Below are 17,759 nucleotides of genomic sequence, written 5' to 3'. Positions count from 1 at the left end.
ATGGCCCGCTGGTCCAGGTGCTATTCCTCGGGGCTGGTCGTGCGTCGTGCTCACCCGCGAATAGAGTCGGGGGTCTGTAGCGCAGCGCCGCGGGGGTATAGCCTGGACTGTACTGGACCTCCTGGTCCGGTGGAGTACTGTGCTGTCGTCGGGCTTGGTTCTCCTCCTCTCCCTCTTCTTCCTCTATCAGATCTTCCAGACCCTGTAATCGTTTATTTAGCTTCTCCGCAGTGTATGCCGCTCCTTCCTTGTAGCTGGGTCTCGCTTGGACGGGTCTGGGAAGGGGGTCTGCGGGGGGTCTAGGCTCGGTCTGTTGGTCAAGTTCAGGGTTGCTTGCTCGTTGAGGAGACGCTGCCCTTGACTGTTGTCTTGACGAGTTCCTTGAACCCCTGGCGGAGGGAGAGGGTGTTGCCTTGCGGATCAGCTGCTCCATTAGCTGCGCTTGTAACTTGTCGCGCTCGACTTCGCGCTTGGTGAGATCTGCTTCTCTTTGGGCACCGGCAGCGGCGCGCTGGGCGTCGGCCCGGTCTCTTGCCATATTCTCTTCTGTCTGAAGGCGTCTCATCTCCAGGCGTGTGCGCTCTTCTTCGCTCCGTTGTTGTGCTTGGAGACGGTCGCGTTCGCCCTGAAGTCGATCGCGTTCGGTAGAGGCTGTCAGGCTGACGAGGAACGCCTGTTGTAGCATCCTCTCCGCTTCGCTGGGGGAAGGCGGTTGTGGAGGTGAGCCGCTCCTGCGTGAGCCGCTCCTGGGGGTACTCGTTGGGGAGTCCTGGAGCTCTATTTCCTCTGCGCTCTCCTCCTCTTCTTCCGTGCAGAGTTCTCTCTCTGTAGGGTTGTCTTCCTCCCGGTGCTGGTCGGGGACTACTTCTTGGGTAGTGGCAGGGGGTAAAGGCATGTCAGCTCCTTCCTGGTCCCCACCGTGCGCTTGGTCAGTTACATTAGGACCTACTAGGGCCTCTGTGGTCGGGGAAACCTGGTCGTTAAGGTCAGACATAATTTTACTTTCTACTTTTACCGCGTTTACCGTTTGTCGAAGGCTAGGTAGTTGACTGACAGTGTAAGCCTCTAAGTACTGAGGTGTCTGTCGTCTGCGCCGCGGGCGTTCTAGGTTAGGAGGACCGTTTCGTGGAGTGTTCATCATAGGCCATTTCAATATTAATAACACTATATTAATATTACACTAGTTACCATCCGGCTCGAAGGACCAATTGTAACTGAGGGGTACAATTCCCTGACTGTATTGTTAGATATGGTATTTAATACCACTACCTCTTGTACTTTAACTTCTGGCCATCCAGTACATGATATAAGTATGATGAACACTTTCCCACCTGATGAAACGAATCCACACAAATGTACAAATCGAATATTTAATATAGCAAAAGGTATATACAACGTTCACTTGTTTACACTTATGATTTGAAATATGCACTTGTATGGCAAATGAGTATTCGTAGGTAAATCAACATTGAATGTCCAATCTCTGGTTACGCAGGGAGTAAGTATACAACCTGGATATTTAGGAAACTATAGCGATGGTACTTAAATGATTATAGCTGGATACACTAAGGGGGGGGGGGGGTCCCGCTGGTTGTAAGACAGTAGGAGGGGGGGGTTAGAGAAGCCGCTGGCGGTATCCCATCTGGCCGACAGTTTCTTGGGAGAATTCAAAGTCTTGAACACGGTGCCCACAGAACCTCGGTCCGCAGACGAATACAGCTGGACCCTCTGGTGGACGGTAGCTGCCGGTCCACAACGGAGAGACGTGAGGCGACCTCACTGGTGTAGAGCGGCGTCTCACCTGGAGTCCTCTCCGGGGGGTAGTTCCAACACTCCGCAGTGTTGGCCGTTATCCATGGAATAATCAAAGCACCCAAAGCATAATCCAAGCCGTGGAAGGCTCGCCGTCGTCCGGGTAGAGTAATCCAATATACAGGTCCAGTCGCCCTGGCCCGGAGCTCCTCGGATGCAAGCACCACTAGGGGTCTGCCCAGCCTGGTTAAGCGTCCAGATAACGTCAGGAACGATGGGGGTACTGATAACTTTATAACTCTAACCGAACGATGCACCATACATAAATAGACTATTATTAGCTTAATAGAATACGTCCAACTCGACGGTATAGTGCCAAACTATGACTATTCAACTATTAATCTACACGATATCTCAATGCCTATTCTGAGGCCAAGTAGGCCTTACTACACCACACGTGCGTCGTGGGTGAGGCTTCGCGTCTGTCACTCTGTTGGAGGGTAAAGAACTGGACTAAAAGAAAGTTCTACTTTACTTGCGCCATATATATATGCGCTATGAACAAATAGTACCATTCGTATTTTGCCAGACATATTCCTGCGCGGAACCGGGGCTTGCCACGACATGTTGGGCGGCACGATTGAACTTGAACCTAGGGGTATGGCAACCTGGCGCCAGGTTCTCGTCCAATGGTAGAATGAAACTATTATGGGCTGTTTAGTAGACTAAAGGGATATTCAGTGCATATTGTACAAAGAATATACAGGGGATATCAAACGATATACAAACACTATTTAAATATATATATATAAATAAATATATATATTCGGTTTAATCTGATCCTTCACAACAAGCAGTGTTAGGAGAGTCTTGACCTGCCACCCGCAGACAGCTCGTTGCAAGGGGGTCACCCCCCTTGGTTGAACGGTTCATAAGCACATACAGTCTGTTTGAGTGAAACTTGTGATATTAATTTCACCCGGGCAGAGCCGGACAAAGATAATAAATATATATAACAATCTCCGCGCAGTTCAATGCATAGTTTGAGTGTCGGATGATAAAAAAGGCAAGAGATAAAGAAAAAGAAAAACCGATAAGAGTAAAGGACGTCTGAATTACCTTTCAAATAGTCAGTATTCATGCCCGTGACTGAGACAATACCGTATAGAGAAGTCGAGTATTACCGTTCTGAGGACTGAGAAAACTGCGGTCAGCCGTGTTTACAACAGTGCTAGCTTGGATAGCTAGCTGGTGTGCTAACAGCTCTCGTGCTCCAGAGCCGTTAGCTTGGTTAGCTAGTATGCTAGCAGCCCACGTGTGGAGCCCGCTCCACTCTTCAGGGCCGCTAGCTTGGATAGCTAGCATGCTAGCAGGCCTCGCGTGAAGCCAGCCTCGTGTACCTACTCCGGCCTCTGTCGCTCGGGGTCTGCTCCACCGGGGCCGGTCTGTTCCTTTCAGTCGGAATGTTTGTATTGCTTTTCCAAATGAAGTCCTCCGCCTCGGATGGTGACTTGAATAGACGGTTGCACGACACCTCTCCTCGTCCCGTCTTTACTTTCAGCGTTGCCGGGAACAGTAGGTATACCTCCACCGCCCTTTCCCGTGCTAGATCCATGGCCCTGGCAAAAGCTCTGCGGCGCCTCGCTGTGTAGTCACTGAAATCAGCGGCGAATCTCAGGGTACGGCCATTCACCACCGGAGGATTCAACCTGGCCTCTTTTAAAATATGCTGTCTTGTCTGGAACCTCAGGCAGCAGAAGATGAATGTGCGAGGGTTTGTACGCTCGCTCTTCATTAGGGTAGCGGCTCTGAAGATCCTGTGAGCTCTCTCTATCTTGGGGCGGGCTAGCTTCGGGAACCACTTCGGTATCATTTCCTTGAGGAACTTAATCGGCGCATCCTCCTCCACTTCATCGGGTAGCCCGTATATTCTAACATTGCATCTCCTGCCACGGTCCTCCAGATCTGCCGATTTCATCTCACAAGCCCGCAGTTTGTCCTCCAAGAACGATATCTCCGTGGCGTTGGTATCAGCCACCTCCACGACTGCGGATAGACTCTCCTCCGCCATGGCTAACCGTGTGTCTATGCTGGCTACCGTCTCCTGCAGCGCATCCACTCTGCCGGTTAGCTTAGCCACGATAGCGTCTATTTCCTCACGGAATATTGACCTAATGAGCTCCTTATCCACGGCGTTCAGCGTTCCCATCCTGGTCTGCCTCTGTTTAGACATGATTCTAACGTAAAAAAAAAATGAAATGGTATAAAAATAAAAACGTAATCAAAGTTAATGTGGCATGGTTGCTGAGCTCCGCGAAATCAGCCAGCCATGCGTTGCTGATCGGAACCGGAAGTCTCGGTCAGATCTATACTTTATACTTTTGTAACAAGAACATTTGAATGGTTGCAATATAAATTTGTTTTTATTTAAGTGTCAGCAATCATGCAAGAATTTCCCATCAATGCATTAAAAAAACAAATCCCATTTCACTGTCTCTCTCCAAATCCAAAATATATTAAACTGTATACACATATATGAATACCCATGGACTAATAATAATAATAATAATAATAATAATAATAATAATAATAATAATAATAATAATAATAATAATAATAATAATAATAATAATAAACTATTTGTATATCACCTTTCAAGAATTGCAGCCCAACATGCTTCACAGCAGTGATAAAATAGACATGGGCATACAATTTGCATATTTATAGACAGGCATACAATTAGCAGATAATTGATATTAAAACCTCCTGGAAATGTTTTAATAGATTCCTGTCATTAAAATGTATGAAATAAGGCGGCTGGGTGGCGCAGCGGTCTAAGCGCTCGTCACGAACGCAGAGACACCGGTATCGAATCCGGCTGTCAGCGTTGCCGCCGGCTTGGCCGGACGTCATACTGGCTCAATTGGCAGAGTCAGCGGGAGGGAAGCCGGTGGGGTGGTATTCTGGTCGTTGTAAACAGCGACTCCTACAGGTCGGTCAGGGCGCTTGCACAGCAAAGAAGGGATATGTTGAAGGTAGTGTGACCTCCCACGCGTTACACTTCACCAATGAGAGTCCGCGCTGGCAGGTGAAAAGAGGTTGCTGGCTGTCTCCTATGTGACGGAGGAAGCATCTGTTAGACTTCAGGACTCCCGGCCTAGACCGACCAGTGGGGGGCACATGCGAGCAACGGCCAGGAAGGGGAGGGGGGAATTGGCATAACGACGAAATTGGGATGGGAGAAAAATCAGAGAAAAACAGGAGAAAAAGTGGATAAAAAAAAAGTATGAAATAAATGTTTTATTCTTTTTTTTATTTTAAATTTTCAACAAACAACAACACAACATCAATAATAACAACAATAATAATAATGACAAGACAATAAGAAATAAGAAATACTTACAAATCAAGACTTAACTAATAAATACAAAATACCAAGTAAATAATTAAAACACCACAAACAACACAGAAGACATCAGACATTTCCTCCCTCACCCCCCCCCCCCCCCCCCCCCCCAAGACTGCCAGATCCCCAGGACCAACACCCCACCCCCACTCCGCCGCTACATTGTGCCTTTGACCACCTCGGCCGCCGCGGTCCACAATTCAATACCTGCCTTGTCCCACCCCAACCACAGAGCAGTCGAGATCTCCAGATAAATAATATCTGGCAATGTCAGGGACCAGTTAATTACTGAGTGTTTCTCAGGTTCTTTCCATCTCATAGCAATCAGCGTTTTGGCTGCTGTAACGCCTGCCAGAATAATTATTTTCTGTTGTATGGATGTTGGTAGTAAAGATATATCGTTTAGAAGTAATGTTGCTGCCGTGATTGGAATTGAAATATTACAGATGTTTGAGAGTTTAGTTGCTATAGCTTTCCAAAAATGGGCTACTGGTGGCCAATCCCAGAACATATGCATTGCATATACATGCCGGTGGCTCTTAGTGAGCATGAAGTGCACCGGGAGTTGGCCACCAGTCCCATAGCAAACAGTTTCCTAGGTGTGAGATACGTCCTATGAATGTAATTAAAATGAATTTGTTGGTAATTAGGGTTGCGGGAGGCTAATATAGCATTTGTCCCCTTGCCAGACTGTATCTAATGTTAATTTTTTTTATATGTGGATTTGATTAAACGTGTATAAAAATCTGAGACAAACCCTCTTGTGGTTGTCCTGTCACCGATAAGCCCGACAAAAGGGTGTGGGTACACCATGGGCCCTGAGCGCCGACCTAAATTGTAGGTAAAGGAAGAATGATTCGCCAGGTATATCATAAAACTCTTTTAGGTCCTGAAATGCTCGAAGACCGTTTTTATCATATATTGTGGTATATATCATCCCCCGTCCCATGGCTATGTGGAGGAAGGGAGATACTACTGCCACGGGCAGAGGAGAGTTAATTAAGGAGTTGATTGGGACTGATGGAATACACCTGTGCACCACGTGATCACCCACATCCCACACACACACACACAAGACACACATAGCATAAACCCTATAGGAGAGACGGGGAAGAGTTGAGTGGAGGTAAGGAAGGAGCAGAGTTCGTAGAGAGAGAGTGAGATATTGAGTTTTTGAGTTAAGAGGTAGTTTGAAGGAGAGGTTAGAGCGAGAAGGTGTTTGTGTTACTGGACCCTGGACTGGCTGAGAAACCCCCTTGTGAAACTGACCCTGGACCGGATGACAAACCTTGAGTATTGAACATTCCCTTTTTGTACGAGAGCCTGGAACGTGTATTGACCCTGGACTGTTATATGACCACTCTATTGCCCATCGGACAATCGGACTGCAGATCAATAAATATAATTTGTTTATTGAAATTGTGCTTGTGTGGACATTGGAATTGTTTGTTTTGGTCCGTGTCGAGCCTGAACACCACAAGGCTCGTCACAATATCTTCCAGAGTATGAACTCCCCTCCTTAAAACGATTGTAATAGATTTCAGATGAATTTTCTTTGTGATACTTTTTTAATAAAAAAAAATAAAATTCACATGAAACAAGACAAAACACAATACAGTAATAATAATAATAATAATAATAATAATAATAATAATAATAATAATAATAATAATAATAATAATAATAATAATAATAATAATAATAAACAAGACTTCACAGGACAATAACAGCAATAACAATAAAAAATAATGACAATAAATAGAAATAATAAAAACAGAATATAAAAATAAGATTATATTACAACACACATTTATTTTGTCCTCGCCAATCTATATCTAATGAGAGGTTCTTGTATGTGGACTTAAGTAATAGTGTATAGAAATCTGAAACAAAGCCCCTTGAGTTTGTTCTGTGTCCGATGAGTCTTAAAAAAAAAGGGGGTGTGGATGTAGTGGCTGAGCCCACGGAACCCCATGCGTCCTAAGCGCCGCCCTTAGCTGTAAAAAAAAAAAAAAGGATGTGCAGGAAGGTCATAAACGATGTTTGCAGAGCCGTCGTATATTCTATATTATACCTATGGAGACAATAGTATAGCTAATTTGAAAGGCAATATTTATACTCCAACAGGGAACAAACCGTTTATTTCTACATACCTTCATTCCTGCGCAATCCCAGGCTAAAAAGCCTCCCGTTTTCAATATAATCCAGGCTCATTTCCTAGAACGCAAGATATTGCGTGTTGTGTGCAGCATGCGCATTTGGTGCTTGTTGCTCGCCTGACACCTATATTATTTCCAGGTCAAAGGTAAACATGACCATACATAGAATTGTTCTATTCACAAAGCCACCATGGGGGGGGGGGGGGGGGGTGTCCCCTTGCCATACTCGTCGGACTCGTTTTCTGAGGCTGGGATCATCACAAAGGCATGTTTTATGATGGGGTTCAGTAAAATAGACGTTACCTTTGTCAGCAGGTCCGCCAAAACCCTGTCCACTCTTGCTCCGAAGTGTCTTGAGTCTGAACAGGAACAATTTAAATAAATAAAGTTCGTTGGCTCTGGCAGCGACTACCGCGGAGCGGTGAACAGATAACGTTACATCATCGGCCGGTTTGAAAATACTAGAGTCCAACTTAGTTTGGTGAAAACGCACCTTATGTTATGGATGGATCGTCACCGTTTGGCGATGTCACAACAATCGTTAAGAAAGGGGTCTCTCTTCTAGGGGATAGGTGAGGTTGCTAGGCGACTTCAGGTAGTGGGGCTGGTCGCATAGCAACATAGAGCTACATTCCTTAAAAGATAACAAGTCACAGAAAAGGGAGTTGTAGATTGCTATTAGGTTCAGTTGTTTTCTTGCTACTGGAGCAGACCGACACAGATAAAGAACCAGCCATCCTGATGGAGGGCTGGGGGAGGGGAAAGAGCAAACCATGAGGAGAAAGCGAGCTAGGCCGCACAACCAAGAGAGATAGAACGGAGCCTTATTAATCTAGTTTATTTTCTTAAAACCTTTTAAAGACTTTCAATTTGTTTTTCATTCTGTGTGAGACCTATGTTTATGTGAATAAACTATCCGTTTGATACACAATGGACGAATCAACGTACATTTGTTCCGAATGCACCCGGGAGAAGAGATAGTGTTTTAGCCAGTCAGCCGTGGGAGTACGAAATTCCACCGAACGATTGCCTGCATGAAACAATACAATACAAAACGCACTAACGCAGAGATGGCCAGGAGGCGATGAAGGCTGATAATGACGGCCAGGCTGGAACACTGATAATATAACAACGTGTTGGGTGCTTGACTCATGTTGTGCACTCTTCTTTCTTTCTCAGTGAATTCCAACGTGCCCAATTCCCGAAAAAGTGTTCCTGAAGTGGAAGGGAAGGAAGGTTGGTAACATGATGTTTTTCTTCTTACATGGACCACATACCCAATACAAATGTGTGTGAATATTAGCGGTGTTCAGCTCTGAATCAGTCAACAGGGCATAAGATACAAGATGTAACAGGCCCATATAAATTGCCTTCCAAAATTACCTTTCAATGCCTCTGGACACTCGGGGTGCATTCTGATGACTCATCATGGACATATCACTATCAGCCCCCTTTAAACCTGTTTATAGTTCAAAAGGTTTTTATAGTTCAATGCTCCAAACTCTTTCTCTTTGTGTTTGCTTGGTTCCCCAGAAGAGGTTTCCAACTCCCCATCTACAACCATGATTGCTGGCTCTACAGTGGGCTCCGTGGCTACCCTATCATCCTTGGGCTTCCTAGCACACTTGATTCGCCGCAGGAAACGGCAATTTTCCCCTATTGACCCCTAGTCATGCACGCCAACCCAGGCTGACTCTTTTATTTACATGGGTAGTATATATAGAACCCATCGCCCCGAAGGATCTTGGCTGTGATCCGAGAGTCACATCAAATCATCACGTCATCATTTTCACCAAAGATAAATTATTATATACCTACTACTGCCTATGGATAGGTTAAATAATATATACGTTTTTCCGAGTCAAACCACTCTTCATTTGAATAAAAGTTATTGGATATCTAAAAATAAACCACAATTGGTTTTGGAACTCTTAAGTCATTTCAATATAACATTATTGAATTTCATTGGTAATGAATGGTTGTTTAATATAAAATACATTTATATTATTTTAGAATAATTTGAGCAGTAAGAAAGTAATTGCTATTGATTTGAGGGAGCATATCTAGAATTAAAGGCAGCATTGATTCTGGAACTGTAATTCATTTTCATTTGACACTATTTATGACCGTTTAATATTATTTATTTTATGATTTGAGAAAATAATTGCCACTGATTTGAGGAAGGATATTTAGAATTAAACCAGTATTGGTTTTGGAAGTAATTTAATTTGAACATTTAAATGGTAATTTACAAAAGGTGATCAAACATTTTCCTTTTAAACCCAGAGTATGAAAATAAATATTTTGACGGGGACAGAGGTATTGAAGATGAAATTTGAATGTCAAATATGTGAATATCCAATATCAAACCAGCTTTGCATTAGTCATTGAGAACTAACATCATAACGACAACATCTAATATGTACTACTACAACATCTATTATTTTTAATTCAGAGAATCAGAGCAGTATTTTGGCCATTTAAATTGAGTCCACCCTAAAATAAATGTATGATATCTTCCACAGTTCAATCTAACACAATCAATATTGTGTTATCTGTTTAGTCATAGTCTATAGTCTGCATGTTCTGTCCCATGTGTCTCTTGTCTACCATTGTTGTAGTTCTTGTAGTCTTTGTCAGTCTTTTTCCCCTCCCAGGTGTTCCTCGTTATAATCAGCCCTTGTGTGTCTCGTTTGTCAATTAGCCTTGTGTATATTAGTTCTATGTTGCCTGGTCTCTGTGTGCGTTCATTGTCTTTTGTTGTCTGTTGCTATCTTGATGTTCTGTTCCCTGGATCCCTTGCCATGCCGTGTTCTGTCAGTTCCCTCGTCTAGTAAGTGTTACCCGTGTTAGTTTGAGTTTATGTTTATGTTACGTTTAGGCCTCTCGACAAGACGTGCTCTGATCCCTGCCTGCCTTACAAACTCTCCTTGCCTTTTCCCGGAACGTATGAGGACCTGCACCCGTTTTTATCTCTGCCTGGCTGACTATTCCGTACCCGTGTATCGACCCCTGCCTGTCTGACTCTCCTGCCCCACGCACGCCCCTGGACTGTACGAGTGCTCCCCCCGTGTATCGACCCCTGACTGAATACCATTCTATTTTTATTAAATATACCCAAACTGGGTTTGAACAAGACCTGTCTATCTTTGCTCTGTATCTGCATATTGGGTTCAATACCCCGAGACATAACGACACCATATTGCTACTTCTGGAACTCACAAACCAACCAACACCTCTACTACAGAAACAAAATGGCCTTCTACAAAAAACTGGAACAAGAATTCAAAACGCATGGATACCACTTCTCAAATGACAAGCTGTGCAAAAAACTTGGGAACATGCTAGACCACAATCGGGCAACCAGAGAGGGGAACATAACATGGGAATATTATGCGGTAAGTGCAGTTTGTTAATGCATTTCCAGTTGGAGCTTCTTTTTTTCCCACAGATAATGGATGACATATTTGGCAACTGTGGGGTTGGGAAAGCACCACCAGGCACCCAGAAAGACGAGTTCCTCTCTGACCAGTACCACATCCTCTGTGCAACTACCCTGCTTCTCTGAGGAGACGCCTGGTTCTGTTGCTCCAGATGTCACTAAGGAGCAGCCTGGTCCCTCCACGGCCCTGCCCAGCCCTGTTGACCACAGCCATCAGGATTTATGCGTCATAAAAGACGCATCATGTCTCCTGTCCTTTCGGAGAGACGGACCGCTGCATTGGAGTCACTGGTGAGGCCAGATCAGGAGTGCTGGAGAAGGCAAAAGGAGAGAAGGAGAGCTTTTGAAAATAAACTGTTAACCGGTCTTTGGCAAATCACTACTCAACTTCAAGAAATTAGTAGCCAGCAGCAAACAATAATCACACTATTGCAGCAGAAGTCACAGGATGAATAACATCACATTTAATGTATGCTACTTTGAGTTAATTTTTTTTGTAATAAATGTTTTGGTTGAAGTATCTGTCGAAGCCTTTTTTATTTCCTTCCAGCCAGGGAATTAAAAACAAAATGTATTCAAGGTGTGATGTGCATTCTTGACTTGAGTCAGATTTTTAGACGGTACCCATACTTTCACTTAAGTATAATCTCTGGGTACTTTTTACACCCCTGCTCAGGAGGAATCTGCAGGTTCTGGTTGTCGCTGCGATGTGAGTGGAGAAGTTCAACTGGTCGTCGAGGACAACACCAAGGTTCTTGGCGGTCGGGGACGTGGTCACAGCTGCATTCTCGACTGTGATGGAAAGGTCGGTCAGATTCGGCTCAAACAAGGGACTAAACACGTCTCACAATTATGCCACAACAATGTGGAACGCCCTACCCACAGCCGTAAAATAATGTGAATCCCTACCCACCTTCAAAACCGCTCTAAAAAAGCACATACGGGAAGCCGCAATTCTAAACTGGCCCCGGTAAATGTCCAACCCCCCCCCCCCCCAATGTACAATTTCCTCCCCCTCAAATGTATATATTCTCTTTTAGAAACTCTGTCTGTAAATAAACAGTACTGTATATTTGTATATCTTGTATGTCATAAATGTCTGGATGTAACAGTACTGTGTGTCATAAATGTTACAGAAAGGCCCAGGAGATACCCCACCTGGGTAACTGGCAACGTGGCAACCTGGTCCCCAAGTGGGAATCGAACCCAGGACCTTCTAGCTGTGAGGCGACAGTATTAACCACTACACCACAGTGCTGCATATGTCCGCCAGAAGGCCCCGAAATCCTATTCAGCAAGGAAGGCGGCACGGTGGTGTAGTGGTTAACACTGTCGCCTCACAGCAAGAAGGTCCAGGGTTCGATTCCCGCTTGGGGACCATGTTTCCGCGTTGCCAGGTACCCAGGTGGGGTATCTGAGTATCTCCCAGGCCTTTCTGTGTGGAGTTTGCATGTTCTCCCCGTGCTCGCAAGGGTTTCCCCTCCCGATAAGATAAACCCAATGGAAAAACATGCACAACAGATCGCTGACGCTGTCGCGTCCCTGACGAAGACGGGCAGGAGCACTTGGATTGGTCCCCGGGGCGCGGTACCTTGCAGACGCCCCATATCTGCTCCCGGCTGCCCTTGGGGGGGAAGGACGATGGGATGGGTCAAGTGCATCGGCGACCCAAAAACAATGCGTGTGTGTGTGTTCCTGTGTGTGTGTGTGCCATTGCAAGTGTGTCGTTCCATGCCGAATAAAGACTTCTAAAAAGTCCTGCATTATTATTATTAAGGAAGATAAGAAAAAAGGACATTTCCTGTGTTCATTGTCATCTGTCAAATAAAATTATTGTTCTTGCTTTCCACCCATTGTCTCTGTCTTCTCTGTCTGGGAACCTACTATCATCGTATGTGTGTGTCACTGCATGGCGAATAAAGACTTCTTCAAAGTCCAGTTATTATTATTATTATTATTATTATTATTATTATCCCCCATCGAGGACGATTTCCTCCACCTATGTGACATGTTTTGTGTCCGAGTCTTCTTTTGTTTCGTTTTCCTATAGCCTATAGGCTTATAACTGAGATTTACATACAATATTAAATAAATGTACAGTATAAATTATATTGTAGCGAATTCAGGATGCAGTCGGGAATAAAACCCAGGTAGCCCAGACCACAGGCAACAGCACTAACCAGTCAACTAAAGGGTCCCGACCTGTTAGCCAAGGGCTAGCGAGTCTAGGCATCCCTGGTCGTTACACTACCCCCCTCCTTGGGGAAGCGGCTGCGTGTCCCCCTGTCAACCTCTGGGCACACATGCGTCCAATAGCCTCACGGTCCACCATCCCACTTCTGACACCAATGTAGCGAATTCAGGGGGCATCCGGGAATTTAACCAGACCATATTAGTTTTCGCCTAAAGGTACATGCCTAAGTAAATGGAAGATTGCTCCACTTCTGCAAGGTCAATTTGCATGTTCTTGGTATCTAGGAACATCTAGGGAACTGGGGGTATGTATTTCCAGTGTCAGAAATATTGTGTCTGTTTCTAGGCTGAGTAAATTGTAATGAAGAAAAGGAGAATATAAATTATGATTTTTGCATCTTTGATCAAAAATTGATACGGGTAGGAGAAAATGCTCACTGAGCTCATTCACCACCTTATTGAGATCATGTGTACGAAAAATCTAAGCAAATGAATAAAGGGAAGATGATTAAACAGAAGGATTTGTAGATACAGTAATTAATGATAATCGATTTTAATTATAAATTCATATTTGACCTTGAACTTGACCTTGACCTTATTATGGCCAAATCATACATCTATGGATAGGGAAAATGCTCCTCTTTCCAATGGCAGGGTTGAATCTGGATTTAGTCATTTCCTTGCGTTTTTTACGATAATTAGCATTTTCCGATAAATTCGTATTTCCGATAAATCGTATAAAACATTGGTAAAAATGAAAATATACACTTTGACTACTGTTTTTGATAGGGTTATGGTATTTACTCTTGGCTCAAATAAAAAAAAATTAACATTAACCTCTTAACATCCAAGGGCCCACATGTGGACGATTCTTTGCCGACCTCTAGTGGCTCAGGTGTGCATTTCTTTTAATACAATATATAATTAGAATTAAAGCCCTATTTGTTGCCTGTCGATTGCCCTTTCAGGTGACAAAATCCGCTCAGAGGTTCTCGAGTTACATGCCGATATGTGAGGCGTGCCCCAAAGTACGCAAAAGTACACATTACCACCCCGACTCCCGGGGCTCTAGCTCCGTCAATCGGTTGGCGATCTCGAAAATCTTTGCACAGGGTTGTAGCCAATGAGTGTGGCTTTCCAATGATACCCCATGCTATGATAATTGGGGATTTAATACGGTCTCTATTGATCGATTTATGATAAAGAAAAAAAATCCCCTATAGGGGGACCTTAAGGCTTAACAGGTTCAGACCTTTCGTCATTCATTTACTTTCTTTTTAACTTTGGTTAATATACATGTCACTCAGAAAACCTTGTATAATGTATTGTGATGGTGACTTTTATTTTGATATTTCTAGTCCATTTCATACCGGAAGTAGAAATCCTTATTTAAACTGGCAGCGTGATTACCAAACCTAGCAGCATTTCTGGCAGACGCTCTCTGATTGGCACTGACTGACGCTCTCTGATTGGCCACTGACATGTTTGCCCAATCGCGTGACGAGCTGTATCTTTGCCCATTTCCGCCTGCAAACTACCTGGCGTTCTATCGCCATGCTCTAAGACAAATCTAAACTCGAACTATTTTACTATTTCTTTCACTATTTGGGCACTTTTACACAATTCCTGTGAGTCTATGGAACACTTCTGTAATATATATATTTTTTTTATTCATTGTTTTGTATTTCTAATCAAGTCCTCAAAAACAGCATTTTTCTACCTCAAGATCTCGAGCCGTTTTGAGCTAATGTGGACTGGGGTGCAGGGGCCTGTGTGCAGCTGTTCTTGTATCTCAACATTAACATGCAGCGGTGTCTTTATGACATCACAAATCATCACATTTTCAAATGACTCAGTTCAGTGAGGGTGAATATTGTGAGAGGAGAATTGGAAGAATGCGCCAATATGAGAATTTTGAGACATAGATCATATTAATATAAGTTCACATAGCTAGGAAACAATGCTAAACACTCAAAAAGGCCATTTATAAGATAGTTCCCCTTTAACCAACTTCGAAGAGTGCCTAAGCTTAACCAGTGTAGAAACTGGCGTCGGCCAATCAGAGAGCGTCTGCCAGAAATGCGGCTAGGTTTGGTAATCACGCACGATAACTACGTATAATCCGTGCGACGTTATTGTCATCAGACAGTTTCAAAGATGGCATCGTCTAGGTTAGAAATTAATTTTATCAGATTATTGTCACGTTGCGAATCAATTGCATCTGAAAAACGAGGGGAAACAGAATGGAGGCTAGAAAAGGTAAATGTGTTTGGTGTAATCATCATTAACCAATGCAATTTTGCTCACTCTAGGTCGCATATATTTTACTAACTAGCATGACTGTCAAAAAGCGTTGTTGACACCGCTGCAACTGCAAGCCAGTCAGATAGCCACGTCGTCACTGACTAGTGATTTCAAATTATATGTATAATTCTTACCTAAACGTATTCGTTTTCTACCATTTTTCCAAAACCAAAAGCCGTTTGCATGGTAACTTACACAGTTGCTAGCTTGTTGTGCTCAAAATATGTGATGCAACACTAATAAGCAGATCACTAACTAAGATAGAGAGATCACTAACATTTATCTGTCTTGTGTCATGGTGTAGTAGGCCGCTTGGTAACTTTAATTAAGCTTTTCATTATCATCGTGAACAACCATTTGATTGGTTGAATAATCACAGATTTGTCCATTTGTTTTCAAGATTAAGGGTTCTGTTGTTGGTTTGAAAAAGGTTCTCAAAACAGTTTGCTTTTAATTCTCGAATAATTCATGTTGCTTTGTAAGCTGCATTGTTTTGACTACATTAAAAGCTTAGACACGTTTAGACCTAATGCAATATGGCATACTATTTTGATATGGATTAGGGGCTTGGCTTTAACATGACAGCACTCATTCAAGGGTACTACGACTATGCTTGCACCTCATGGTACCAAAGCACCTCAAAGGCGCTAAAAACAAGATTACAAACATCACAAAACAAACTGGTCAGACTACTACTTGACCTTACTCCTAGAACCCACCTCACCCCTGGCCACTTTGACTACTTAGGATGGCTTAGAGTAGATGGCAGAGTACAGCAACTTGCAATGGGCCTGGTCTACAAGATACACTATACGACTAAGGTACCCATGTACATGTCAAAATACTTCCCAAAGGTCAGTGAATACCACGACCACAACACCAGAGGGAGCTCAACAAATCATGTTAAACCCAGATTCGGCTCAAACAAGGGACTAAACACGTTTCGCAATTATGCCACATCAATGTGGAACACCCTACCCAAAGCTGTAAAGGAATGTGAATCCCTACCCACATTCAAAACCGCCTTTTCAAGAGCACCTACGGGAGGCTGCAATTCGAAACTGGCCACCGTAAATGTCCAAACCCCCCCACCCCCTCCTAATAGACAGTCTCCTCCCCACCGTATGTATATTCTCTCCCCACTGTATGTATATTTATCTCCCACCCACCCACCCCCTCCTAATGTACAGTCTCCTCCCCATCACATGTATATATTCTCTGTTAGGATCTATGGGTAACAGTACTGTATATTTGCATATCGTATATGTCACAAATGTAATAGTACTATATACCTGTATGTCATGTATGTCCCTATGCCATAAATGTCATGATATCATGTATGTTGTGTATGTCATAAATGTCACTATGAATTGAAAATGGGGGACCCTGATGTAAACAAGACAAACGTCTTTCTCTGGTCTGCATCCCCTTAACAATTGTGTGTACAAATTAACAAACATAGTGGACAGACACAACATATATAAAGTGAGAAATTAGGGGTTGAAGAGGTGGGTTTTGAGCAGTTTTTTGAGGAGTCCAGAGTTGGGGCGGGGCGGAGGTCCAGAGGGTGGGAGCTGCCACACTGAAAGCTCTGTCCCGAAGGTCCGCAGTCTGGTTCGGGCAATGGAGAGCTGACCAGTGTCCGTGGATCGCAGGGACCGTGACTGGGGTGGGTGGGGGGGGGGGAACACTGTATAAGCAAAACTGTACATTGGAATATTGACAGAACCATACTTGGTAATTTACTGTACATTGGAGGGGGTTGGGTTAGGACATTTACGGGGGCCAGTTTCGAATTGCAGTCTCCCGTAGGTGTTCTTTGAGAGTGGTTTTGAAAGTGGGATAGTGATTCACATTCCTTTACAGCTTTGGGTAGGGCGTTCCACATTGATGTGGCATAAATGCGAAACGTGTTTGGCAATTAGTAAGTTCACTTACTAAAGAAAACAAGTTAAGCTTTGAAATGTCAGAATTGGAAGAAAAACTAACTACCTCATCCACAATTAAAGGTCCAATCAGTGAACTATATGAAATTCTGAATGATTGCCAAACAGTCTTCCCAGCTCTATTAAGGTGCTGGGAGACGGACCTGGCAACGAAATTTGAAGAAAACAATTGGCAAGACATCTGTGATCGAATTTTATTTCCCTTTACAAGCAATAAGATCAAAGAAAGTAATTTCAAATGTATTCATAAATTCTACCTTACTCCTGTAAAAATGCACACAATCTCAAAAGAAAACTCACAGAATTGCCCAAGATGTAAAATTAAAGAAGGAAAATTTCTGCATATGTTGTGGCAAATTGAAGCATTTCTGGAACAAGATTCACTTTACTTACTAAATCTGTCATGGAGCTGGAATTTGAGTTATCCCCATGTGTCCATCTATTAAATAATATAACAAACTGCCACTTGTCTTAGACCAAAAGAAATGCAGACTGTTGGTATCCATAACATATTTTTGCAAAAAAAATTATACTTTGCCTATGGTACGAACAACTGC

At 43.5% G+C, this 17,759-nt stretch overlaps 2 protein-coding genes across 3 annotated transcripts in view; both read left to right on the top strand.

The window, feature by feature from the left end:
- The window catches only part of LOC311223053 (uncharacterized protein), a 31,083-nt gene extending 21,947 nt beyond the window's left edge, over nt 1–9,136 (top strand). For both annotated transcript variants that reach the window (XM_084307752.1, XM_084307751.1), the window contains 2 exons: nt 8,497–8,553; nt 8,851–9,136. In XM_084307752.1, coding sequence (XP_084163878.1) covers nt 8,497–8,553; nt 8,851–8,987 — 194 coding nt within the window. In that variant the 3' untranslated portion in view covers nt 8,988–9,136. The remainder of the gene's footprint in view (nt 1–8,496; nt 8,554–8,850) is intronic.
- Nucleotides 9,137–15,088: 5,952 nt separating this feature from the next.
- use1 (unconventional SNARE in the ER 1 homolog) overlaps nt 15,089–17,759 on the top strand; it is a 35,736-nt gene continuing 33,065 nt past the window's right edge. Inside the window, exon 1 of the mRNA XM_084307993.1 lies at nt 15,089–15,211. Coding sequence (XP_084164119.1) covers nt 15,110–15,211 — 102 coding nt within the window. The 5' untranslated portion in view covers nt 15,089–15,109. The remainder of the gene's footprint in view (nt 15,212–17,759) is intronic.

This window comes from Notolepis coatsorum (assembly GCF_963971535.1).
Source record: "Notolepis coatsorum genome assembly, chromosome: 2".
In the NCBI taxonomy this organism is placed as follows: Eukaryota; Metazoa; Chordata; class Actinopteri; order Aulopiformes; family Paralepididae; genus Notolepis; species Notolepis coatsorum.
Note: the sequence above shows the minus strand (reverse complement) of the source record. Positions and strands in the feature narration are given on the sequence as shown.